This window comes from Fukomys damarensis, unplaced genomic scaffold (assembly GCF_012274545.1).
Source record: "Fukomys damarensis isolate Sample0158 unplaced genomic scaffold, DMR_v1.0_HiC HiC_scaffold_12, whole genome shotgun sequence".
Lineage (NCBI taxonomy): Eukaryota > Metazoa > Chordata > Mammalia > Rodentia > Bathyergidae > Fukomys > Fukomys damarensis.
In genome coordinates, this window is record NW_022900924.1 from 6,943,078 (window position 1) to 6,970,485 (window position 27,408).

Consider the following 27,408-nt stretch of genomic DNA (forward strand, 5'->3'; position numbering starts at 1 on the left):
TTTTTTTTTTTTTTTTTTTTTTTTTTGAGACAGGGTCTCACTATGTAGTTGAGACTGATCTGGAACTCACTCATGCAGCCCAGGCTGGTCTTGAACTCACAGTGATCCTCCTGCCTCAGCCACCTGAGTGCTGGAATTATAGGCGCGCGCTACCACACCCAGCACTTTTGACCCTTCTAATCATAAAGAATTATGATTAGAATTTCCATTTTTGGAAAAGGTAAAACATAAGGAAATAGTGGAATGAGGTATAATGCTATGTGGCCATTAAAAGTTATGTGATTTGAATTTATGAGTGTATGGGAAGCAAAAAGAGCAGAACCAAAGCAGTATGTGTATACATATCTCTGTGTATATGTGTGTGTGTGTGTGTGTGCGCGCACGCGCGCGTGCATGCGTGTATGTGTTTAAACAGACAGAAATCAGACTGAAAGGAAATGCTCCCATCGTTCCTGGGAAATGTCTGACGGGGAAGAAGCATTTACTTCCTGAGTTCCTGCCCTATGGGGCTGTCAAGCACTGACCACCAAAGGCCACAGTTCTAATAGGGCCATTGGCCTCTGGGACACACCGTGGCTGACCCAGGAAATTGCACTACTCACCCCTCATGCATTCCTACCTGGGCTCCTATAATCTGTCTAGGCCTCCTAAACTGCCCTGGTCCTGCCAGGTCTGACTGGTAACCCCCTACTCCTTACCTCCACAGTGGCCCAAGTCTTTCACAGACTGGCCACACAATTCCATTCTCCTCCTACAACCTTGCAATGGCTTTAGTCTCAGAACGATGTCTCCATGACTCTTACTTCATAACCAGGCTCGAGTGAGCCTCTGACCACCACTTTCCCCTCCTTCCGTGCCCATCACTTCCCACTGGGCTGATTCCTAGTCCAAGACAGGTGGCCTGGCTGTGTGGAAGCCCCTTGTGTTCAATGCCCTCCACCACTTGATTCAGTCTTTGCTTAGAGAGGACTTCACCAACTTCTCTGTCTAAACAGCCAACCTCCTGCCCTGGACCTCATTACTCTTTCTTCCTAGACTACTGCCAGGAAAGGTGTTTTCTTCTCCACCCTCCACTGTGTGCACATCCAAGGGTTTTGTTGTGTACAATGCTGTATCCTCAGCATCTTAAAAAGCATCTCCCATGTGACGACTGCTCTGTACACAGAGGCTGAACGAACCTGCAGAGAGGCACAGAAAACATGCTAAAACACAATTCTGCCACGTTATGGGCTATGGGGCATTGAGGTATAATTTATTCTATTTTTCAACCTTAAATAGTCTTATTTTCTCCAGGCATGGAGGTACATGCCTGTATTTCCAGCTACTTGGGAGACTGAGGCAAGAAGATCACAAGTTCATGTCCAACTTGAGCAACTTAGTGAGACTCTGTGTCAAAAGAAAAGAAAAAGATGTGGGGATGTGGCTCAGCACTCTCTAGGTTTAATCCCCAGTACCATCGAAAACTAAAGAAAGAAAGGCAATCTCACTTGCCTGGGATACTGCTGGCAGAGCACTCAACCCTGTTCAAACTGCTACAGTCTGTGTCCCTTTGTGGGGAAGACGGCTGGGAAAGCAGCAGTCTTCATGGGGGAACCTGTCTCACCTTCTGTGGTCCCTAAAGGCCCAGCACAATCTTCAAGCAAGGTGACAAGAGACTTTAAATGCACAATAAAGTAGGACTTTTTGTTTTGTTTTGTTTTTTGAAACAGGGTCTCACTATGTAGTTGAGACTGACCTGGAACTCACTATGTAGCCCAGGCTAGTCTCCCACTCACAGCAATCCTCCTGCCTCAGCCTCCCAAGTGCTGGGATTACAGGCGTGCGCCACCACGCCCGGCCAAGTAGGACTTATTTTGCGAGCTATAAAAAGTGAAGTACATGCTGGGGGGTTGCAGTAGAGCAGGCCACCTGTGTAAAACACTAGGCGTAGCACCATTTTGTTGTGTGGGCATAGAAAGGGAGTAGGGCTTGAAGGAAGGTGGCAATGCCCTGCTCTGTGGCTGGCACACCCTCATGATTCTTGGTCCCATTGTCTTGCTCTGTGAAGGCTCGGGCAGTGTGGAACTCGAAGCTCACCACCTCCACCTCAAAGCAAGATCTTACAGCCTCTGCATCACAACCTGGATGATCATCTCTCACACCCACTCCAGTCTAATGGTGCAGAGCTCTCCCGGAGGCCCTCTCTACTCTGTACAATAGTTCTGAGGTTGCCATAGGTGCCCATGTTGAGCTAATGGCAGAGAGAGGTAAAGTGCACTACCCCACAGAGATGGGCAAAGGGCAGTTTCAGAGCCAGCTGGCCAGCTGGGTTTTGCAGCAGGGATTCCTAGGCTCACAGCAGAGTACAAGGTGACTCACTGACAAAGAGCCATGGCTTTCGTGGAGATCTCATAGCAGAAAACACCAGCGCTGTGGGCTTCACAGTGGAAGTGAGCCTCCAAACCAACCCAGAAATTGGGCTCACCCCATAGAGGTCCTGGGCCAAAGAATGGGATCTAAACAGGCCAAGGGGAGCCAGTCGCCCCCTTTTAACTCATATGAGTAGAATCATACAATATGTGTCTTTTTGTAACTGGCTTATTTCACTTAGCACAGCGTCCTCCACGTTCATCCATGTAATTGCATATGACAGTATTTTCCTCCTTTTAAAGCCTGAATACTGTTCATTGTTTGGGTTACTGTAGATTTGTAGTACATTTTGAAAATGAAAAGTGTGAGTTTCTAAATTTGTTCCTTTTCATAGTGGTTTGCCTCCAGGGCCCATCTTATCAGCCCCTCTGCCCTGGACCCCATGCAATGGTTACAGCAGAAGGGTCAACAGAAGGTACAGGATAGCAAGGCAGGGGTAGCCACATCTTGCCCTTCTTCCAGATCCCCATTAATGAAGGCCAGAGTCCTTATGACAAAAGGTGTCCTGAAGCCATACGCCCTCATCTCTTGGGGTGCATAAGAAGGCTCAGGGCTCAGGGTTTTGAGTATGGACTGGCAGATCAGGATAAAAATCTTGGCCAAGACCATGATTCTAGAGATGCAAGTAAAACAGATGCTAGAATTTAGCACCCTTGAGGCTTTTGACACAAGTGATTTTCCCCATCTACATGTGGAGAGTGTTCTGGAGTCCTGTGGTCAGGCACCCTTGCACCCAGTATACGCCAGGAGGATGCCTACCTACGGGGAGGGGTATGCCTCAAAGCCAACCTTTGGTAAGAGGGCAGCCTCAGAAAGGTCTCAGGATGCGTCAGGGGCAGACAGCCCTATGCAACTAAGCCTAAGCAGGGAATCCTCAGAAGGCTTATCAGAGGAGCAGGGAGACATAGAGATACTGAGACTGAGGAAATGGCCCAGCTAGAGCAGAAGGGCTGCTGACTGCTAGGAACCACCTGGGAAACCCACATGCATATTATCCTCATTCCCATTTAATGAAAGAGCCTCAGTCTCCAAAAGCTCCCATCACAGAGCTGGGATCTGAGCCAGGCATGACCAGCCTCAGAAGCCATGTTTTCTTCCCCTTCTCAAAACTCCTTGCTGCCAACAGTAAAAGAAGTGGCACCCTATACCCTGAAGACAATTTCTTTGCAAGGCCTGAGCAGGATCTGAAATGAGCTGAGCCTCACCTGGGGACACTTGTGAAAGTTTAGGAGAGATCAGGAGTCAGCCATTCAGCTCTGGGTAGGCTGAATGTCTGCTGGGTCCCTCTTAAGACGAAGATATCTGACACTCCAGTCGGCCACTGAGCCACAAGACAGTAAAAAGAAAATGCCACTGCCAAGCGCATAGGCAGGATTTATGCAGAAATAGTCTGTTATCAAATACACAGTGGGAAGTGTTTGTTACCAAACAGCTGCGTTAGGAAAGTGGCCACTGCTTGTCAGTTAATGGTTCTGAATTAGTCAGCAACAGAGTGAGTTGTGTCCTCAACTCTGGGGACAAGCTGCTGCTAGAAGAGCTGCCAGCAGAGGTGCCACCAAGACCCTGCCTCCAGGACAGAGGCAAGCCCCGAGCAGCAAGTCTCGACTCAGGTTCTCAGTGGAGTGAGGTGTCAATGACCCGGCAATCAGGTTGGTGGCAGCAACTAGTATTCAGCAGTCTCTGGATGAAGATGACAACGGAGCCAGGGTAAGAGTACTTGGGGTAGATGCAGGAAGGGGATTTCTGCCCCATAAGGGGTCTCATTTAAGCATCAAGGACAGCATTCCATTTTCAAAAACTAAGGAACCCAACCTAGGAACACAGCTAACAGAAAGGCCAGCAGAAACTGGGTGTGACAGCAATGGGGTTTGCCCAAGGACAGAGACATCAATGGTGCAGACAATTCCCACCAATGGGGATGGGCTGGCATCTATCCATCCCAGGGACACAACCACAATGACCCAGTAGATGTTCATAAAGAGAGCAAAATGGCAAACACACTTAGGGTAGACAGGCTTGACAACGTGAGGGCAATACAGCAAATGGGCTCTGGGTGAGGTTACCCTGGCTGATGCCTGGCTCTGCCTCTAAGCCATGTCGCCCCAAGCCCAGCTTCCCAGCTGTAAAGGAGAAAGGACATGTCCCCCTCCTGCAAGTCCTGAAGTGACTGGTGCCTTGGAAGCAGATAATCAGCAGTGCATATATGAAAAGCCAGAGGAAACGTAAAATATGAAACAGTTTTTGTTTTGAGGGGTAGGAATTGCGGTCAGTTTTTGTTTTGAGGGGTAGGAATTGCGGTCATCCCCCATTCCAATTTTCTCTAATTTGGACACAAATACTCTTCCTACTTTGAAAAATCTCATCAGATAAGAGGGACAGGCTGTAATAACAGCAGTCTATGCCCAGTTCTGTGCTGAGTGCTTTATGTGCATTGGCTCCATCAGGCTCAAAATGAAGCCCTTTAGTGGGACGTGGAGGCTGGGTGGCCAGGCTTCGCAGGGCCTGCACATAGCTCAATTCTCCTACCACCCAAGCTTGCATCCTTCTCCTCCCTTCCATAGGTGCCAATACCTACTGACCATTTTGCACCCAGAATTCCATCTCAGCATCTGCTCTGGGGAAAGCATCCTGTAACAGTGTGGGAGAAAGGACTGAGCATGGCACCAGAGGCGCTGTGTCCTGGTCAGAGCCGACCACCACAGTGGAACACAGCTGGTGAGGTCTGCACAGCTACATGGGGAAGGTGAGGGAGAACTTTATGGCTGATAGTGTCCCTCCCACCAAGACTGGAGAGGGCTCTACTACTCTCATAACCGGGGACAGGGGAAACTCTCAAAGAGGTGGTGGGGTAGGAAGGATGGAGGAGTTGTATCAGACATTGCCCCTCTGGCCCGCAAAGTGCTTCAGCAGCGAGGACATGTGCTGATTGGGGTTTATTAAAACCCAATTCCCAAGAAAGAAGGTCCAGGGCACAAAGGTAAGGTCCACTGCCAACTACAGGCTAGGCAGTGGGCAGGCTATGTTCCTGTGTGCAGCAGCAGCACTGAAAAGCAGAGGGCAGCTGAAAAGGCCAAAACCTGCCCAAACCTCACAGACCAAGCCCCTGAGGATGATGATATCTCCCTCCGCAGGCCTACTGAGGCCAACTCCCCCCACTGTGCTCTAAGTAACCTGGCCGAGCCACATGAATGTCTCAGTCACTGCAGGGACAAAGTACATAGTTTCTTGGACCCTAGTGCCTAGTTCCCCAAACAGAATTCTGTGAAGTAACAAGTGCCAAGACAAGGTCCATCTCTCTGGTCAATTGCCCCTCCTGGTTCAAATACCCCACAGAAAAGGTAGCAGGGGTCAAATATGGGGAATAGCGGGGGCTGTGTGGAGAGTCTGACTGAGTTAAGTGACTCAGACAAAGGCCTATGTCAGAGGAACCTCACAGGCACCCTGTCCCCTGCCCACCCCACTCTTCACCACAAAGCCATTTTCCCAGGCTGCCAGCCCTGGCTGGGTGCTCTCCCTTTTCTCCAGCTTGCTACTGCTTCCCCACTGACACTACAGGTCCTGGCACAGAAGGTACCATAATGTAGCTACAGCAAGAGCCCTGCTCCTGTGCACCTCACTGTTTTCTTGTAGCATTGGTCACAATCGGACTTGCACCCTTACAGTGCAGAGAGTAGGCACCACAGCCAGAGGCACTGTCTCCCCACAACTTCTCCTGGGTGAGCGAGGAGAGAATGAAGAAAAGGAAAGTCACCGCAATCCCCCACAAATGCTAAATGCCAGCACAAGAGGTCTGGTTGAGAAGCCCCTGGGAGTGCTCAGGTCTGGGGCACAGCTGTTGCTTTCCAAAAAGAGTTAGAGCTGGCTGTCAGCACCCAACCCCCACGAAGCAGAGGCAGTGAAGATAGTTCTGGCAGCTGCACCAGGGCGTCGAGCTGAGGGGCAGGAAGACGTCAAGGGGGCCTCTGCAAGACACAGCTGGAGGGCTGAGGCTCAAGACAAGCGGGCTCACTTTGGACTGGTCATTGTCTCCACAGCTCTCCTCTCCATCCTTCCCATGCAAACTATCCAAGCCCTATCACAAAGTCCTGATCTGTCTAGGTTCTGCCCACCAACCTTTAAGGACACCAGCCTGTCCTCTCTCTTCCAGACCCCACTCACCCGGTGGGTCTTGCTGTAGGTGTAGAGGAAGGCCAGTCGGTAGAGACTCTTGTAGTGCTGAGGGAAGCGGCTCAGGCACAGGTGAAAGGAAGCAATGCACTGTTCTGTAAGGAACTGGCGCTGTTCTTCGGCACCAGCTGGCAGTCCCTGAGGGAAAGCTACTGGCTCCCCGGGAGGGTCAACCTTCTTTTTCCCATCCCACAAAGCAGATGCAGACACCAGGGGCTTGACAGGTACGCAAACCAAGGCGGTGAGGTCTGCAGCAGGTTTCTGGATGCTTTGCTCTGTAGCCTGGAAGCCTTCTGTGCTCTCCAAGGATTCCTCAGTCTTTCCTACAATTGAAAAGAAGAAAAAGAGAGTCACCCTGAATTCAGGTCTTGCCAGTGCAGCCAACCATGACCAGTGATGTACGCACCTCAGTGAGATACTCAGCACAGCTGGGTTGGTGCCTGTGCTGGACGGACACTGGGCCTACCAGTGGAAGGTATAGGGCCCAGCACTGCCTCTGCCACAACTGGCTGAGGCCTGTGGCCATCCGGCCTCTTGCTCTGTAAAACAGGAGTTCCAGGTTGTCTCTCAGCAGAGGGACCCAAGGGCTAGAAAAACTAGGAGTTACAATCTGCCTCTGGCTCTTCTCCACTGAATGGCAGCACAGGTTGTCCCACCTCCAGGGCCAGTGCAGTGTCTGGGGAAGCAACCCACAGAAGGTAGGTGTTGTTACCACCATCATCAATAAAACAGCCTAAAAGGCTCCCTGGTTCCACTTCTCGGGGCCTCAGGCCATAGCCTATCCAACATCCCTCTCCAGGGCTGCTGTGTGTGAGCCAAGAGTTTATGCACAGATCCCACCTGATGGGAGCACAGAAGCTGAATACCCAGCCCTGCTCCGTCAGGGACCAGTGAAGCCAGGCAGCACAGGAGAGCCCAGGCTGAGCCCCAGGATGTTGACAAGGGCTGGGTGGTCTCAGGCTAGTTCCTAAAGAGTAAGCACCTTGGATGCAAACAGAGAAGGCTGTCTGGCCCAGGAGGGAAGGACAGAAGAAAGGGAAGGGGCTATGGGGAGGACCAGGGCAGTGACAAGGTGGCCTTTGGCCCATAGCTCTTGCACATGTTGCACATTCTGCCTACAAGAGGTAAACAGAGAGCCAACAGCGCCCACTCTGAAGGCAGTATGCATTATGGGTTGAACTCCTGGCAGCCCTGTTCCTTAATGTAGGAGAGGCCTAGAGGATCTGGGGCCTGCTGGGACAGAGCTCAGCGGACAAGGACTAAGACCCAAGTTTCCCTCAGACTATGTGCAAGTGTAACTAGGCAGACATCCAATGTATGGAACCCTCGACCATCATCACTCTTCTTGTTGAGGTAAGAATGTGAGCGAGCAGTCACTCTCAGAGCCTTTCTCAGCCACCCGCCATCCCAGCTCCCCAGAGGCTACTCTGGAGTATATCCTGGGCTTCAATCAAGGCCTTCTGTTCAAAATAGGGACATTTTTTTTCCATAGAGGTCTGATTTGATTCAGACTAAAAAGAAAACAAATTTGTGACATTTAGAATTCCAAGACAGTTTTAAATAACCATTTACCAAGAAGAAAAGCCCAGATTGGGTTGTGGGGGTCCTAAAAACGACAAGAGTTCCTGAGCATACACAGGGTATCAGACTCCATTTAATCCTTACAACCCTGGGTACTGGGATCACTCCCATCCTATAGGGAGAACAACAGAGGTTCCCTCAGAGAGGGAAGTAACTTGCTCAACTGAGAGGACAGCAGGCAGAGGCACAAAGACAGAAGCCAGGCCACGCCTAGTGCCCTGTGATGCCTATAGTCTTCAGCTCTGCTCAGAATGCTACCAGACATCACTGAAGTAGGTCTTCATACCTCTTTCCTCTGTGGGCCCTTGGAGGTCTTTATTGGTTGATCCTGCTTGGGCACTGAATGCAGGTAACCTCTTCTCTGCATAAGGCTTCCGGGAGCCCTCCAGCAAGGTGGTGGGCTCATTAAAGAAGTCCTGTGTCGAGCTGGAGTCTGAGAGTGCCACAGCTGTGCTGTCCTGGCTTCGATCTGAGGGGAGAAGGTAGGGAGAGAGGGCAGGCGCATGAACCTACACCACCTCAAACATGGAGGGGCCTCCCCTGCAAAGGAGATGCCTGAACACAGTCAATGACCCTGCAGAGCCCAACCCATCTGGGAAGGCCCTGAGTCACTTTCCAAAGGTACCAACCTCCTTGGGCTCCTTCCTCAGGTGGCCCCAAACAGTGGAATCCTGGTAAATGTTCAATAATAGGCTCTCAAGTGGAAAAAAAAAAAGGTCCTGACTTATAGCATTTACTGATTTCTGTGGTGTAAATACTCCCACCATGGATGATTTCGTTACCAGTATGATGAATGTGGAGTTGAGAAAAGATGCACAGTAACCTCTATTATATTGTGTTTCTATTATATAGAATAAAAGCATTAATCAAAATAGGAAATAATTTGGCAAACATGTTTAACCTGTTGTCAAAAGCCAGGTGTGGTCTACAGTGAAAGTCTCCAAACCTAGGAGTCTGTTTATATTCATTCCCTGGCTGGCTGTGGGCCTTGGGGTGTTTGTTTAGGAGAAAAGACTAGAGGCAGCACAAAGAGAAGGCCTGAATCCCTCCTAGGACTGTAGGCCTGGAGGGCAGAGACAGGCTGCTGTGGAAGGGCCAGAACCAGTACTTCTTCCCTAAAGGAAAAAATTCTCTGGGGATAGCGGGGGAGGGGGGAAAACCTTTTACCTCCAGGGTAGAAGAGAAGGGAAAAGAAAATCCTTTGCCCTGAGGAAGGGCAGGAAACTTCCCACTAGGAGAATGCCAGGATCACTGAGAATGCCCCACTTCTGAGATGCAGGGACATAGAGCCTGCCTAAATCCAAAGTCTGGACCAAAACAAAGAAAAGCCACCCTAAGCCCTTTCCCAAACTAGCGAGCACCAAGCATCAAGCAAAGCAGCCTACCACAGACAGAGAAGAAGAGCAAGCAGGGAAACCTTCTCTGAAATACACCTAAGGCAGAAGGCAGAACTGGAACACCAAGAAAATTTTTACAGCAACCTGGTCCCCACTCTATGCATAAGGTAACATGAGAGAACTACGAAGCAACTGGTGCACTGAACATAACATAGCAACAACAAATTCCAACCCAGCTTCACTTCCGACTAGCCTAGTTCAAATCCCCTAATATCCTGAAACAAAAGAGGGAAGCCCAATCAAGGCATGTTATTCATTTCAGTTTCTTCAGTCCTACACATATCTGGTATTCAATATAAAATTACAAGGCATACACATACACCAAGAAAGAAGCGGGTGGGTGTGATGTTGTCAAGAGACAAAATAATCACTAGTACCAGACTCAGCGATGTTCCAGATCTCAGCAATACCTGATGGTAAATTTAAGATAATGAAGATTAAAGTAATTTTTATATATGTTTACTGTGTTAAAGGCTGTAGGTAAAGGTACAAGATACCATTGATGAATGCAACTATTGTATTATCTACAATGTATCAATAAAAATTCAGTTTATTTAAAAAAAAAAGGCTGTAGTATAAAACCTGGACATCACCTATGAAACGATAAAGAATTTCAGAAAAAAAGGTAAAGATGAAAGCAAGAGTCAAATGGAGATGCTAGAAACTAAAAGTACACTAACAGATGAAAAATGTCTTTGCCGGGCTTCTCAGCAGACCTGACACACAGAGAGGGGAGAAAAACTTAAAACTTGAAGTTAGGTCAATAGAAACAATCCAGTCCAGGAGAAAAAAGATAGAAGGGCAGGCAGAAAGGGGGATTCATCCAAGATCTAACCCACCAATTGGAGTCACAGGAGCAGATGAGAGAGAAACAGAACAGAAGCAATATTTTAAGATACAATGACTGTAGCACTCTCCTAGAATGCACAGGCCATGAGGTTGATCCCTGACACTGAGAGAGAGAGAGAGAGAGAGAGAGAGAGACATAAAGACACAATTTCTCCAAAAAACAAAAGATATCAAATTACCAAGAATTTCAGAAAACACCAAGAAAAAGACCCAAACACATATATTAAATAGCATAAGAAAAAATCACACCAGGGCACATTTAAACTTCTAAAAATCAAAGACAAAGAAAAAAAGTCTTAAAATCAAAGAAAGATATCAAATAAACAGAGACAAAATTCAGATTTTTAGCCAAGTTATCATCAGAAACCATGCAAGTCAAACAATATGTTTAAAGTGCTAAAAGAAAAAAGTTAACTTAGAATTTTTTTTGAGACAGGATCTTGCTCCCCTGCCCAAGCTGGGCTCAAACTTGTGATTCTCCCAGAGTACTGGGATTACAGGTGTGGACCACCATGCCCAGCTTCAATTCAGAATTCTATATTCAGTAAAAATACCTCCCTCCCTAAGATGCAGGAAAAACAAAGGACTTTTTTCAGTCGAACAAAAACTAAGAGTGTTCATTACCAGCGGATCTGAGTTATAAGAAATGTTTAAAGGGCCAGGGATTTAGCTCAGCGGTTCAGTGCCTTGCAAGCCCAAGGACCTGAGTTCAATCCCTGGTACAAAAAAAAAAAAAAAAAAATTATCCATTACTTCATAAATCAAAAATAGCAGTAATGCCTAGGCTTGTAACACATGTTAAAGTAAAAATGAATGAAAATGGAGTACAAAAGACAAGAGGCTCTTATGATATCTGTGAATTAGTACAGTATCTTTTAAAGGTAGATTGTCATTAAAGATATATTTTGAGCTGGGCGTGGTGACACATGCCTGAAATCCCAGCACTCTGGCAATTTTGAGCCTAGCTTGTTTGGACAACTTAGGAAGACTAGGTGAAAAGAAAAAAAAAAAAGTGGAGTTGAGATAAAAATCTTGCTATATAGTTCAGGTTGGCCTCGAACTCATTATGTAACCCAGGCTGACCTTGAACTCAGTGATTCTCTTGCCTCAGGCTCCTAACTGCTGGGATTACAGGTATGTGCCACTACCACAAAAAACAAACAAACAAAAAACAGTACTTTATTAACCCTCAGGCAAAAAGTTTTTTGTTTGTTTGTTTTTGTTCTTTGTCTCACTAACTCACTATGTAGCACAAACTGACCTGAAAAAGTACGTTTTTTTTTAAAGAGATATTATAGCTGGGCATAGTGACACATACCCATATCCCAGCTACTTGAAAAACTAGTTCTCAAATTCAAGGGCAGCTAGGACAACTTAGCAAGACCCTTAAAAAGGCTGAGAATGGTGTGTGTGTGTGTGTGTGTGTGTGTGTGTGTGTGTGTGTTGCAGAGATTACAATAGAGATAAAACAGTCATTTAAAAAATAAAATTTGGGGGCTGGGGATTTAGCTCAGTGGTTCTGCTGCCTGCCTCACAAGTGCAAAGACCCGAGTTCGATCCCCAATACCACCCCCCGAAAAAAAGTGTCTTGAACTCTGCATATGTGAAGGTGAAACTCAATGAACTTGGAATAAAGACAGCTAAGTTTAAATTCCTCATGTGTCACTCACTGGTTCTGTGACTTTAAAAGTCCATGCTCCACTTGTAAACTGCAACCACACATCATCTCAGAGAGGCCCAAGCCACAACGGCTTGTGGGAACACAAGGGGAAAGGCAGACAGACAGTTCTCTAGGGCCCTCCAACCTGTGCTCGGCTACCTTAAATACCTGGTATTGGGTGATGTATTAGCACCTTCTAGGCAGCCGCCCAGGACCCACCAAGACCTGTGTGAGGCACTTGGTGGGCAAATTTAACAACAAAATACAAAGTCATTTCCACAAAGTTGAAAGCCTAGACCAGGGATGGCAAACCTCCGGCACATGCACCACAGAAGGCTGTTTGTTTTATTGAAGACTCTACAAGGTTTGCCATCACCGACCTAGACTCTGGATCATCAGGCTATGGAGGTGAGTTCTGCTCTATCATAGGCAAATGCCACAATTCCTTACACTTCAGTTTCCCTGCATGTCAAGCCACGATAACAGAGGTGCTTCGTTAACAGAATCATCATGAAGATTACATAGGTTAGCACACACATAGTGCTTGACTCACGCTAGACATGCAGTAAGTGTTCACGGAATGACAGCTCAATCATCCAGACACTATTCTTTCAGAGATCCTGGAACACTTTATTGCTAATGTCTCACATTTGTCACGACAGATTTAGTTCTAAACAGGCACAGGGCTTTGCAGATGCCCAACAACTGATGCTTGAGCAGCAGCCTGTTCACAGGGTAGTGAGCAGTTCTCAAGCCCTCACCTAAGCTCCTTCAGCAGGCTGGCCCACACAGAGGAACACTGAGCATCGGCCCCATGCTCCAAACCCTGCCCTGGCTCACGTCTTATCACACTCCAAGGTCTGGTGGCAGCGACCTCGTTGGCAGCACAGGACAACTATAAAGCCCTTCCTTCAAAGCTGCTGTTGCAATATCCACTGCCCAGTAACTAATGGGTTATAAGTATCAGCTGGGCTGAAAGAACAGAAAGAACAGGGGACTTGGGCAATGTATGAGAGCCAAGCTGGAGACCAAGGAAGTGACTGGACCCTCTGCCCTCACATTTGGCAAACAAAGGGCTCTTCCCTCACTTGCAAGGCCAGGCTCCAATCAATAAGCACCAGGCCTGCAGCTCTCTAGATTCCAAACCTGAGTACCCATTTTGAGGGGATCATTTCTTCCTCAGAAGTAGGGCAGATCACTTACTGTCCCTGAGGAAAGGCAGGCCCAGCAATGGAGACCCTTAGCTTCAGTCATTATAGGAGCTCCAAACTCAGCACCCTCGTCCCCCAGTCTAATCTCAGATCTGCATATAACAGGCTGAATAACCTTAGCTGGATGATTTTGCTCCTTTAAGGCCTCCAATCCACAGCTTTTAACAGTTTTCACTGTCTCTCTACCTCTGCTCTTGACACACATTGGTTTCCCTCCCACCCACCCAGGGGCCTGGCCAAGTGCCTGGCACACTTGAATGACAGTCTGTGATCCACCCTGTCCTGCAGCATTCTCTCTGGCCCTGACACTGATAGCTTAGACAATGTTAGAGAGACCTCAGTGTCTAACAAAAGATGGCAGGGCATTCCCCTGCAGCTGAGGCCTCCCTAAGAACCAAGCCACGGCCAGCTCCCCTCAGTCACAAGTCCAGCTGAAGTCACTATAGGCTGAGCAGCACATTCTGCAGCAAGCTCCAGGAAGCAAGCCTAGCCAGGATGATCTCACCCGCTGGCACACTGCCCCAGGAGCTCACTGGCTCACAAGCTGTTGGGCTCTCGGCCTAAAGGAATCACCAGTTTAGTAGAATCCCAGCTGTGATCATTATGAAAACTGAGGACTGACTTAAGCAAATGGGTATTTACTCTCAATGTGCTAATGCCCATTTGATGCTGTAATGCGAGGGGACCAGTGATATTCCAGTGTGCAGGGAAGGTGGCCAGACCTCACCAGGAATTCTGTTGTGTGGGCAAGACAAGATAGCCCATTGTGCTGTGGGGTTTTTGTATCCTTGAGCAACAGACAATTGAGTGGGGACTTTCCTGAGCCTCTTTTAAAATAATACTATCAGCAACAAAAGCCACAGCACAGAAGGATATACAGGAGCTGAGGGACCTAGCAGGGACAGGACTCCTGACCACACTTCCTCAGTCCTTCTCCAATCCTCTGACACTCTGTGAGAACCCAAAATGGTCAACCCTCTGAAAATCTGCAAAGCAGAGCCAGGCGTTGACACTAGGGCACTGTGGCAGGACAAGCCCTCAACCCAGGGGTAATCACAATAGCACAGTGACCCTAAGGAAGGGACCCTTAATGAGGCCAAAGCCATATGGTTCTGTGGCACAAACTCCAGTCACAATGATGGGGCAGAGCAGGCGAGGCAGGGGTTGAGCACAGAGGGCAGAGACAAGTCTGGGAAGCAGGAGTGTGGGGAAGGGCTGGCCATCATGCCTACCAAAAGCCAGGGCAGTGGCACCACATGAGGAACTATGGGGACTTCTGTGCCTTAGAAATAGAGGATAAATGCATCTCTTCAAATGAGAGCCACCAATAGTTCTCAAGGACCAGAGCTCAAGTTTCTCTCTACTCCTTTCAAGTTCTGTGGGTCTGAAAAGTTAGGCATATGCTGATGAAAAATGGTTCTGCAGGGTCAGGGATTTGGCTCAGTGGTTTCACTGCCTGACTTGCAAGAGCAAGGGCCCGAGTTCAATCCCCAGTACCAAAAATAAAAAATGTTTCTGAACCTCATGAGAGTGTATCCTGTGTACTCTAGGGTAAACTTTTATCTTGCTTTTTCCTCTTTTACTTGGACCAAGGTCACTCTGCAGAGCCAGTTTCTCCCTTACTCTCCACTTTTACTTTTTCAAATTAAAAAAAAAAAAAAGGTTCTGATTTTAAATTCTAGGAATCAACTCAAGGTTTCACACCAAGAAGCTAGTCAGAAAATCGACTTTCATTTCCTACATCAAGAGGGTAAAAGAGATGAATGCAAAGTCTCTTAAAGAATGGTTCTAACGGGCCAGGGATTTAGGTCAGTAGTTCTGTCATCTGCCTCGCAAGCGCAAGGTCCTGTGTTTGAACCCCAGTACCAAAAAAGCCAAAAGAACAAAAAAAAAAAAAGAATGGTTCTCTGTAGCTGGGCAGGGGGGCATCTCCTTGTCCCTCCTATCATGGTATAACGAACCTGCTCTGATACAGCTGACTGAGGACTTCAGTGAGCCACAGACAGACAACAATGGTGGAAGAAATTTGGAAGGAGCATCCTAGAGCATGTAAAAAGTCTTTGCTACCATGAGGTGGACGAGCAGGGAAGGAACAGCTCAAGGCTGGATAAGATGGGGCAGGGAGGATAACAGGGAGGTAACAGGGCTGGGGAGAAGTTCTTAGAGAACACGAGGCTAGCCTTAGACTCCCAGAGCTGGAGGAGTTGCATGAGCAGATAGTAAAGAGGACTGTGCAGTGCAGGGCAGCCCCTCTCCTGCTCTGGAAGGATAAAATGCAGGGCAGGAGGAGAGGGAAGGATGCTACTGAATGCTGTCCTCTCCCCACTCCCAGCAGGCCCTTTTACAGGGTCACCTCTCAGGCACCAGGTCCACAGCCACAGCAGGGCCAGTGCACCAGGAGAAGATCAGAAACAGGAGAAACTTCCGGGAGAGCAAAGGCAAAGGCTTCTAGGGTGTGACTCCCATCTATCAGCTTCAGGCTTTTGGGCAAGGATTCACCTTCCTTGAGCCACATTCCACCTGCCTCTTGAGAAACTCAATTTCGTCTGATGTTTCCCATGTACACTGGTAGAGGAACGTGGAGAACATATAGGTGGGTGTGAAGGGAGAATTCTGGCTTGGGAGACACACACCTTTCAGTTGGCTGCTAGCTGAACTTCCCGGTCTGCTCCAGGCCCACCTCTTCCATGAAGCTGCTCCAAGTGTTGCAGACCTTATCTAGAATCCTGCAGCCAAGGGGCCAAAGGGGTTGACATATAACTTTGTGTGCTAATGACCTATGCTGAGCACTCAGAAGACCAGGTGGGTCTGCTGACGCTCTGTAGACAAAGGGTGTCAAGCTCGGTGACAAAGATTCTCTTGTCTTGTCTGACGTGGGCAAAGGAGGGCCAGTGGTGGAGGGAAAGAAGCAGGTAGTGCTGACTGCTGTCCTGATTCCGCTACCACCTGGGGTTTCTAGGGAAGGGCCTCTGAGAAAGTGTTTCCTGGGTGCTCTGGTCTTGACACAGGGAAAGACATCAATGAAAAGTTTTTGACGTAGGAAAGCTGGATTTGGCCCAAACTTCCCATGAGGCTGGGTAGAAAGGGTCTTACGGGGAAACAGGCACAGTGAGTGGGACCTGCAGGGACTACTTACAGCCCAACCTAGCCCCAAGCCTCAGAAGCTGAGGGTAGATTTCTTTAAGGAGCCACCTAGACGCCAACAGGAAAAGTGACTGACGCCAGCAAGCAGGCTGCAGCCTGGCGTGCTCTCTTGAGCTTTTTCAGATTATTCTAAAATTCTGCCTGCACCAAAACTTTCTCATAATAATTAGTACTTGTGGCAAGATGATAAATACTTGAACTTCTTACTGCTGATCACTGTTCCACACTGATGTGCATGGGCCACTACTCCATCTTTTCCTCTCTGAATCCACAGGGCGCTAGCCACTTGGAATTACCTGCCTGCCTCTAAGCCCTAGTACCGGCCACTTCCAAGGTGGGACCCAAAGGAATGAGAGCTGGCTCACAACAGGGAGAGGGAGCTGGCCTGGTGAAGAAAAGCAGCCCATCCCACTTGCCATGAGAGCTGGTTCTGTTGTCTTTCTTCATCTAGGTTTGACTCAACTCAAATCCCTTCATATCCCCAGTGCTTCTCAGTCCAGCCTATAGGCTATCTAGCTACAAAATGTAACTTTCCAAGATCTCTTTAAATGTGCTTGTGCCATCTGCTCCAGCAGTAAGAATGACGAAGCTCACAGCTGGCCATCAGCTCAGGGCAATGAGAGGCCAAGGGAAAAACAGGTGGCTGTGCAATGAGGGACTGGAGTGGCTCTGGCTGGTGAACCCTGAGAAGATCACGTATGTCCTGCCAACTGAAAAACAACAGGTTTCTAAGAATCATAAACTTGGGTAAAATCAATATTTTGAGAAATTTTTCAACTGGATAAAATATGCTCCAGTTGGTCCCTGCCAGTCACTAGAAAAGGACATGTCCATCAAGAGCAAGGCTGGATATGTGGGATGGAGGTGCTCATGGGCAGGCTGAGGAGATTGGACAGATACTAAAGAGATACCAGTAACCAAGGGGTCCCAGAGAGAGGCAGATGCACGTCAGAAAACAGGGCACCTGGCAGTCCGGTCAGGAGGGCATCACTGGGAAGGCCAGGCTGCACCCCTGCCCCTTCTCAACCAGGCATCTCAAAGTCACAACTCAGACAGACACTGGTGCTGCCCTGCTGAGAGCATGACACTCAGAGCAGGGAAAAGACAGCCTCACTGTGCCCCTCTCACAGTCTGCTTCATACCAGGGGAGACGCTGACTGGGGAGGCCTCAGCAGGCCTTACACGTTTCCTAACCAAGGCAGGCGGGCAGCCAACTGTGGACATAAATGCCAGGAGAGGAGGAGCAGCTCTGTTAGGCAAGATGGCATCCCACAGCCATCTGGTGCGTTTCCTAGGAAGACTTTTCAGACAAAGGATGACGGAGAGAATATGCCTGCCTTAGAGCCAAGAGAGAGGCCCTGTGACTGCATTACTCCTACTGCCTACAGGAAGAAGCCCACCCCACAGTGCCACAGGAAGGGGCCCAGCTACTCTCCCAACCCCTTTTCCCACAAGGTCTCTCTCTCTCTCTCTCTCTCTCTCTCTCTCTGCCTACCCTAGTTACCTCAGCATCCAGATGCTGCAGAACTCTCCAATGCCATGTCTTGGTCCCCACTGCCTTCCACCTACAGTAGCTTACAGGCCACTGTATCTCCAGGAAGACCTCCCAACCCACTTTCCCCAGAGCTTGCTCCCTCCTGCCAGTTCCTAACACTACTCACTGCCCCAAGGCACCACCTATGGAAACAGATCCAACCTGGCAGCAGGGATCAGGGCACCCTTGTTTTTGTTTTCACCACAGTGTCCTCTTCTCTGCCTATACACAGCAGCTGTTGAACAAATCCCATGAATAGCTATGGCCCAGAGATTTTCAGAAAGATAAGAGTAAGAGAGAGCGCAAAGGAATCCCCTGGTTCTGCCTTCCAACAGTCTCCTCATTGCCCCGCAGGTAACAAGCAGGACAGCCTGAGGTCCCCTGGGAGTGTCTCCCACATTGAGAAAGTCGGTTTATAGAAGTGTAATATTCCTACCATGAAGTCACCTACCAGTGGCCCTAAGAAGAGAGGCCACAAGGCAGAGACAAGGCCAGTCTGCCCTTCAAGACTGACTGCCACATGTAGCTCCTAGCCCTGTATAACCCAGCCCATGGACTGCAGACACAGTGCCACCTCAGAGTGTCTCGGCTACTCTGAGAATGGTATCTTAAGTCTGTTGCCTTTGTTTTGTTTTGTTTTGTTTTGTTTTGTTTTTAAAGAAAAGAGCAAAGCAATGGAAATTCAGGGCTAAGTCACCTGCCTGGACAGGTGATCAGTAGGTAGAGACCACAGCCTCTGCATCTGGCCAGAACCGAGAATATGGGCCATAGGCAGAAGCAAGCACATCAAACACACACGCTCCAAATCACAGGACCAGTGAATATGAAGGTGCTCCTGGTCACAGGGAAAGCAGGGAGCCGGGCTGAGGGCTGAGCATGCGGTCTGCGCTGTTCCCCAAAGCGAGCCGTGACAGGTGCAAGCAGAAAGACAAAGCCTGGAGAACAGAGTGTGGTCAGGGTTAGGGGCAGCACGGGCAATATTGGTGGAGGTAACATGGGGCAAACAGGCAAAGATGAACACAGACAGCACACGACAGATGGTGACAGCATGGTGGGTGAGGATGGATGGCTATGAAGGGGATTTGGCATGGGTGCTCTGGGCTCTCCAGGAAGGCGCACTACAAACTAAGGTTCAGGGCAGCATCAGAGGCTCCTTCAGCAGCTCTGGGCGCCAGTGGGCATCAGTTGCAACCATGAGACCAGCCCCCAAGGTGCCCGCTCTTCTCCCCAATATCACCAGACCTCACAGTAAATCAATGCACCCCTCAGAGCTTGGCTAAGTTTTGCTTAAGAAGGCCTTCTAAGAACCGGGGATTTGACTCAGTGGTTCCACTGCCTTGCAAGCACAAGGGCCCAAATTCAATCACTAGTACCAAAAATAAATAAAGAAGGCCTTCCATCTCTAGCCAGGCCACATCTCTCTGGGATAGGCAAACTCACCTCTCCAGGACTAGCTCTGGTTGTACCCAGCCCTCAGCTATGTAACTGACTGACTCACACCTGCTTCCTCTAAGCCTGCAGCAGGAACCAAAGCTTCCCTGTGCACCCAGCACCGTACTGACAGAACACCTGCATGGATGTGGTTACAGGCTGGCCAAAAAACTATTGAGAAGGCCACAGGGCAGGCCTCTGACTTCTGACGTCCCTCCTGGCTGTGGCATTCTGAGGTGACATGGAGCATGACAGGCAGATTGTGAATCTTAGGCCAACACAGCTGCTACAGACATATCCCAAAGATTGGCCAAGTCAGACCAAATGAAGGGCCGAGTCATTCCAGAACAGCCCTGCTCCCTGGGTCCTCAGTGGGAAATGCACGTAGATGTAATCTGTCAGGTCAGTCAGGTACAGGGTCTTTCCCAGCCATTACCTCATGCACAGAATGGCCTAAGTAGAAGGTAACATACTTCACTCTTTCTCTCAGCTCTGTCAGGACCATAGGAAGCCCCGGAAGGGTATCTACTTGCCTTGAGCTAGGTTTCTCCAGGAAACAAGGACACAGCCAAACCTGCAAGGCAGCTGAAAAAATGGAAATATGCAGGCACTGGTCTGGAACTGACATGGAACAAGCACATAGTGTTGTGTAGAAGGGTCTAATTACACACGTCTGTGTGCACACACACCATGTGCTACACGTGCCGACATACCAACACTGCACGTGGAAAAGGGGTCCAGACTTTGATCAAACGTCTCATTACATTATCTAACAGGTGTAAACAGTCATCGGGAGCACCTTGAAGGTTACACTGTGCTCCAAGAGATGGACAAAGGGCAGGAGTTAGTCGAGTGGGGAAGACAGCCAGGTCAGCTGGCTGACCTGTTTTTCAGCTTGGCCAGAGGGTCCCTTCTCAGGTCAGCTGAAAGTGCCTTCTTGGCTCCCTGAGAAGGACTGGCTATGATCACCAGCTGTGGTGATCACACAACAGCCTGAGGGGCCAATTCCAAAGACTTTCATCAAGTTGTGAATGGGCTGCAAGTAGCACAAGGTGGCCGGTGAGGCAATTTCAGAGAGTGAACCTGAGTCCTGCAAGGAAGCTGTTATCAAATGTCAAGGTACGTATATACACCTGGAACTATTTTTCTAAATCTTATACCAAAGCAGCATTGACTCTACTGGTTTCTACTTTTGGAGCAAAGAAGTACAGTACAGTACTAAATGGGAGAAGTAGCTCTAACGCTGGGGCTCCTAGCCACACTCAAGTCAGGTCCTGATGCTTAGCTTCCTCTCCCACTGGTGACACATTAATTAGCCTGAGAGGCTAAATGAGGCAGGAGGCTGGGACTCAAATGCCCAGGCCCACGCAGGGCTACTGCTTCAATGGCAATGGCTGCCCATCTTCTGAGGTCACACCACTGGCTGGAGAGTTGGTTGCAAATGGAGGGTGATGGGCCCTAGAGCCAGGGATCTTCCTTCTTGTGGTGCTAGCATTTCTCATCCCAGCCTCACTGATGACCAGAACAACTTTAGGTGGTGGCCACAATATGCAAGCACTTTTGCTTAATACCCACAAGGCAAACACAACCCCATTCTACAGGTAAGAAAACAGGTCAGAGATGCAAAGGCCTGAGTCCAAGATTGCTGAGCACATAAGCGATGGAACACAGAACTGGAATACAGATGTTTCTGACCCCAAGGCCTCATACTCTTGCCTCTTCCTCTGACCTTCAGTGGGTCCCGGAACCAGTGGCACCAGGGCTAAAAGCACCCGTTACCCATCTTGCACTGAGAGGGTTTGGCTATAACCTGCAGTGGGTGCTGATGCCCCTCTCTTATAGGAGAGGTGAGGCTGGTCTCAGACTGAGAAGCTGAATTAAACGCACAAGCCACATGTTCTCCTCCCGGGGATGGGTCAGGAACAGGAGTAGCAGTGGGCAGCATGGGCTCTTGAGGTGACCAGCAAATCCCCCGATACTGCAATTGGCTTTTTCTGCCTTCAGCCTGGGCCTGTCACTAGGAACCAGAGCCACTGCTGGAAGGACCACTCCAGCACTTGAAGTTCATGGCTATTTTAGGGTTTCAAACATTTCCTATTGCAGGCACTGTTTTGTCTTAGAGGTAAGGGGGGTGAAGAGGCCAAGAGTTCTGAAAGTACTGTGCTGCCCAGTATACCAGGGCGGGGACTGGGTGAAGGTGGACCGGGATGCCAACAGCTCCATACTACTGGCAGGAGTCACTCTGAAAACAGTGGATGTTTATTTGAACTTACATACAAATCAATTTTCTTCTTCAACCTTCTAGAATAAAGTTATGCTGGCACCCTAGACCTGCCATGCACAGTGCCCACCCCCCACACTCTGCAGTGGCTCCCTCACAACTGCATGCATAGCTGGTGTCCACATGGGACAGCTAGGTACTCAGTGCCAGGTAGCAGCATGGTCCCCCTCTGAGCACACCTGTTTCCTTCCTTCCCTGCTCCCGGAGGTGTGCCCTGCTCTAAGGGATGACAGCAGAGTCCTTGATGTCTGTAACCTGAGCTGGGCAGGAGGCCGCAGGACCGGCGCTAGTGCTCCCCAGTCCAAGAGTACACAAGCAGGGTCACACATCACCTGGACAACCATGAAAGGAAGTTCTCTCCTGAAAACTTGGGCATGGTACTAAATCCTCACAGGCCCAGAAGAAGAATTTACTGCTAATGTGTTTTCACAGGAGTAAAAGGTTGGAACAGGGTGGTTTCCCAGATTAACGTGAGTTAACTAAGAAGGAAGAGAGGACATTACTGAGGGAATATCTGTAGAACTGATGACTGGAAGAGTGGGCATCCAGCCCCTCCTGTTTCTGCTCAACGTTCTGAGGCAGGCAGGGAATGCCAATGCCAGACTGGGTAAAGACACAACACTGGCAAGCGGTGATGGAGACATGCAGCACACAACATAGACCCTCAGCCTCTCTCAACACACATGCTGCGGACCAAATCAAACCCAGGAGGGAATACTGCAAGTCTCCTGTCCTCTTAGGAGAGCATCAAATCCTATTTCCAGAGAAGCCGAGCCCAGGCCACCTTGTGGTCTTTTACCAGTGCTTCTCTAAACCTGCTCGCTTGGCCCAGCGAGCCAAGGGCAGATGCCTGTGCTCTCCAGGAACCTGCACAATGGGCAGGACTTCAGCAGGACACTAGCCAAGGCAGCGTGGTCCCTGGCCCCCTTCCACCCAGATCTGTGCTGGATCTCAACTTCACGGCTACCATGGTGCCTGAAAGGCCTATCCTTCCTCTAAGAAGCCACGCTACGAAGGCCACCTGGCAGGAGGCACAGCCCTGTGACTAATCCTACCCACCTAGGGGTATCCATCCCATCGCCCTAGAGAAGGCAGAGCAAGGCCTGTTTCTCCACAGTCCAGAGGAGATGAGCAATGTAGGTATTTTCAGCATTGTTACTACTCCCCAAGGCTCCACTTCAACGGCCCTCTATATCCACCAACTTAGCTTATTCCAGCAAGTATTCTGTCACCAGCTTCTCACTGTAAAGGTGAGGAGAACATGAAGAATCAAGCTACAGGCCAGCATGCAAGCCTTCTAATGTTAGTAAGGAATGTAGTTGGACAGTCGCCACCTGCCCCATCCCACATGAGATGGCCCTGCACCTGGTCTCAGGTGACCCTCATCAGCATCCTGTCTGGATGCCCACAGGTGACAGACTTAGCACCCATCGCGGCCTTCCCACTACTGTCAGAGGGACAGAGCCGTAACAGTGCGGCGCTCAATGGCGCAGGCCTACCACGCTGACCACCAGGAGTCACTGTCGGTGGCCTAGGGTCTTCCAAATGCCCTTTGAAGGAGAAGCCACACCCCTATTTTTCAGGTGAGAAATGCAGGCTCAAAGCAATGAGGTGCACTAATCCAGACTCCCCTCCCCTGGCTCCCAGGTGGGCAAGCGGGCAGGTGGCGACCCTGAGCATGTCTTGGAAGCACAAGAATCACCGTGAGTCCATGAAGTTAATGAGCAGCCGCAACATTGCCCGTGTCACCCCAGACCCAGTACCCCCCACCGAAACAAAGCGACGAAACAAAGTCGCTCCAGCACCCTCCCCACGATTGGTGTGCCGCCCTGGGCTGGCAGTAGGGAGAACAGGGACTATACCGTCCGGCGTTGCCTGCTGGTGGGGTTTTTTACATTTGACGTAATCGTGGTCAATCGGAGTGGCTGTGTAAGGTGGGGATGTCAGACCTGGGCCAGAGGAGGGGAGGGAGGCTCCGGGGCCCGGCAGTGTCCCAGCTGAAGAGTGGGAGTCCTCGTCCACCAGGCAGGCCTTCTCCCTGTGGGGAGAGAAGGGTGGGCATGGGTCAGTCTCCACAATGTAGAGAGATGGACTCGTGCTGTGGGTCAGCGCCCTTCCCAAGGCTTGCTGCTCCTAAGTATCTTTGGTGGCCTCTACACCATCTAGCTGGTGTTCCCCAGAGAAGCAACCACCAGTCTTTCACCGGATGCCGCCCAACACTTCTGGCCAGGTTCTGCCAGCCTCTCTGGGTCGTGGGGTTCAGGAGGCTTTGCATAAGAGCTGCCAAGCCTCTCTGCAGAAGTACGCTAGCACCGCTCCCTATCAAGCCAGTACTCTTCTGTATGACAGCCTCAAAAATCTATCTCTGACAACTGGGTGGACAGAAACATACGTGCTCTATTGCATGCTCACACAAGTACAAAGACACAGTATCTGCTGTAATGTGTGAGGAAAAGAGAAAGTATGGGCACCCTCCACGTCCATGGGAATGCTTACATCAAACAGGATGTGTCTGTACTATGGAACCAAGTGTGAGATAGAAAGAATGCAGTCAGTAGGGTACCATCTCTACGGACTGTGTTCTGGACCTATCGTTGAGGGAAAAAAAACTCTAGAACAATACCTTCAGCAGCTTCTTTTTATAGAAGAAACCCTACAATTGCACGTGTGCATATAAGTGTATACAAACATAAAGAAAATGACTTAAGAAATTAAACTGTGTGTGGTGAAAAATTTTGGGGAAGAGGAAGATCTGTCACACTGTAGTCTCTATATTCATGTGGGCCTGAGTTTCCTGTAACTAGTATAGATTCTTCTTTTTTTTTTTTTGGTAATGGGGATTGATCTCAGAACCTTGCACTTGTGAGGCAGGCACAGTGCCACTGAGCTAAATCCCTGGTCTGATTCCTATGTTCTTTTACATAATTTTAAAAATTTTAAACAGAATTACCATCGATGAAAGACAACTTTGAAGCCATGGCACACGTGGCCAAGTTAGCAAGACCTGCTACAAGAGAAAAATTAAAGCGGGGTGGGGTGGGGTGGGGATGTGGCTCAGCGCAAAGGCGCTGAGGTCAACCCCCTGGTAATGGGGGAGGCCACAAGACAGATGCTTCACTGTACACTGAGGTTCCTCAGTGAATTATCTATTACTTCTGAGCAGACTGCACCCACCAAGGAACCTACCACAGCCCAGGGGCTCTGCAAAGTTGAGCACTAACTGTGGCCATGACCAGATGGCCCTCAGGGAGCAGGGTTTCTCTCTGGCACTCAGCTGACTCCTACAAAGTGTCCAGCCAGGCAGGAGTACCAGAGATGGGGTGAGCTGTGCCAAGTACCAGGTGAGGGACATCTGAGAGGAGTGTGAGCCATAGATTCATACCAGGGTAAAACTGAGCCAGCCCCAGGCCATTAAAGAAACCATGAGAGCCCCAGCTTTCTTGAGTTTACTGGTAGCACAGGAGGAGCCCATGCTTCCCATGCTTCTGAATGTTTCTTAGGAAAAAAGCAGCACAGCAAGGCTTACAGGTCATCTATTCTAGGGTAAGGCCCTGGAAAGGACCGGGTTAAAAGTGTGCAGAGAAAATTGGTCTTTTTCAGTTTTCTGCACCTGACAGAGATAAGCTCTAGAGGAGGGGAAGGGAAGGTACCAGCTTTTCCCCAGGACTTACACCTGGGGTGGCACCAGGCGGGACCAGGGACTGCACACGCACCCCCTCCTCAGATTCATCAGAAGTATCTTGCTTGGCTCAGGAATTAGCATTTTCAGGCAGGTTCCAGAGACTGCCCCCCCCCAGTTCCACTTTACCTGGCAGGCACTCTGTGAATGCTACTGCAGTAACGAGCCACTGAGGGCCAGGCAATTCACTTACTTTTCTGAAGCTTTGGGTGTGTTCTTCTCCTCGCCCCTGGCAAAGGGACCTTCTGCAGCCTCCTTCATAAAGCTGACCAGGACCTCTGCACTGACACCATAATCAGGTCTCCCCAGGAGCTTCAGGATGGAAGCGTGGAGCCGGAAGAATACCTAGAATGACACCTCTGGTGTGAGCAGCCCTCCCAACGCGCAGACTCACTCCGCAGGCTTGGCAGCCACAGTGGAAACAGCCTCTTGTCCAGGGCGCAAGACACTGCTCTGCCTGGTTTTGTCAGCTTTTAAATCAGCCAACCTATAACTAATTCAAAATGAGCGCTGAAAATTAAAATGGACACTGTCAGCATCCCACCTGAAAAGTTTACCTAGTGACCCAGGCACAGGATGGTAAGAAAATGAGGGCAACCCCCTCGGCTCTGCTTACTGGCACTGCCTCCCACCACGGCATCGCTGCCATCTGTGTGTCCACCTCTTGACACAGAAAGAAACTGAGCCTCTACATCTGTTTCTACGCTGGACTGTGGACGCCTTGGGGCAAGGACCAAACAGGATGTCTTGTTTGCAAGCCATTCCCTGGGAACAGCCAAGTACCCACCAGTCTCAACATTTGCTCACGGATGCAGGGTAGGTACCAGGCAGAACACTGCACTGGGGAGGGCACTGTGTTTCCCACCACATTCCTCAATTTACAAATGGGTGAAGTGAGTTGTCCAAGTCCCACAGTCAAGAAAGCCAGAGGCCATGTTAAACCCACGTCTGTCCTGTCTCCTTTCCTCTCCTGCGTCCATGCAGCAGAGACACCTTCCCAATCTTCCTGTCCAGGTGTTGGTGTGATACGGCATCGCCTGCAGCTCTCCTATGAAGGACATGACAGGTGCCGCGGAGGATGAGAACGGCTAGCACCTCGGACCCCGACTAGCAGGTCTTCCCTGACCCCAGAGGTGGTTCTCACCCAAGAGATTTCCCTGCTGGTTCAGGCCTGGGCAACACTCTAAGGGGCATCCTGGACAGAGGGGGCTTACACTCACAGCCCTCCATGGTGTCCAGAGTACATGGCACAGCAATTCCACTTTCAGATCCGAGAAACCATCCATGCATACCTAGGAGGCCAAACTTTGGGGACAGCAAAGTGCTCAGCGGGGAGAGTTCATCCACGTGTCAGGTAAAGGGTTTTAATGAATGCTCCACACCACAGGAAGTAGGGTATTTCATTTTCACCAGGGCAAGTTTGAGACATTTTTCTGAGAAATGTCATTTGAAAAACTCAATGTACACACATATCAGCTGACTCAAAGTTACTTGGCTGTATTGGTTGTGCAGAACAGAATGCCCTTGAAATAAGTTCTGTGCACCTGCATTCCTTCAAGCCAGGGCAGTGAGCCAAAGAGGGTGGGCCACAATCTGAGGCTTTGCTTTATCATATGGGAGCCCCCTGAGACCACCATACTGCCTGCTCTTTGGCTCTACTAGGCAGCAGTAGAGGCCCAAACCCCAAAGAAAAAAATATGGAAAAAAAGATTCAATGTCATCTGAGAGCTGGGAAACCTCTACCACGCACAGGACCAGTGCAATCCAGAGGTTCCACATGTTAATCACAGGCTCAGTGGGATCTGTCCTAGTCCACTCCTCTCCTGCTAGTACCTTAAGACATCACATCTCTTCTAGGTCCCTCGGACTTTGGAGGAAAAGCGGGGTTCTTCCAAAGTACACAGTGCCAAGTGAATGATACGGAAGAACTGTGACAAGGAATGACTTGACACCAGAGCCATTTGAAAGAAAACAGTGCTTCCATACCTCTCAGTGGATCCCACGCTCTGGCCCCATAATGGCCACCACAGACCAGTTGGAAGGAACTTTTTTTTTTTTTTTTTGT

The 27,408-nt window shown here is 49.5% G+C and overlaps 1 protein-coding gene across 4 annotated transcripts in view; it reads right to left on the reverse strand.

The window, feature by feature from the left end:
- The window catches only part of Cabin1 (calcineurin binding protein 1), a 147,928-nt gene that overhangs the window by 52,217 nt on the left and 68,303 nt on the right, over window positions 1–27,408 (reverse strand). For all 4 annotated transcript variants that reach the window (XM_010603921.3, XM_010603917.3, XM_010603919.3 and 1 more), the window contains exons 25-28: window positions 25,537–25,688; window positions 23,527–23,702; window positions 8,444–8,626; window positions 6,568–6,899 (exon numbers count right to left, since the gene is read on the reverse strand). In XM_010603921.3, the coding sequence (XP_010602223.1) occupies window positions 6,568–6,899; window positions 8,444–8,626; window positions 23,527–23,702; window positions 25,537–25,688 (843 nt within the window). The remainder of the gene's footprint in view (window positions 1–6,567; window positions 6,900–8,443; window positions 8,627–23,526; window positions 23,703–25,536; window positions 25,689–27,408) is intronic.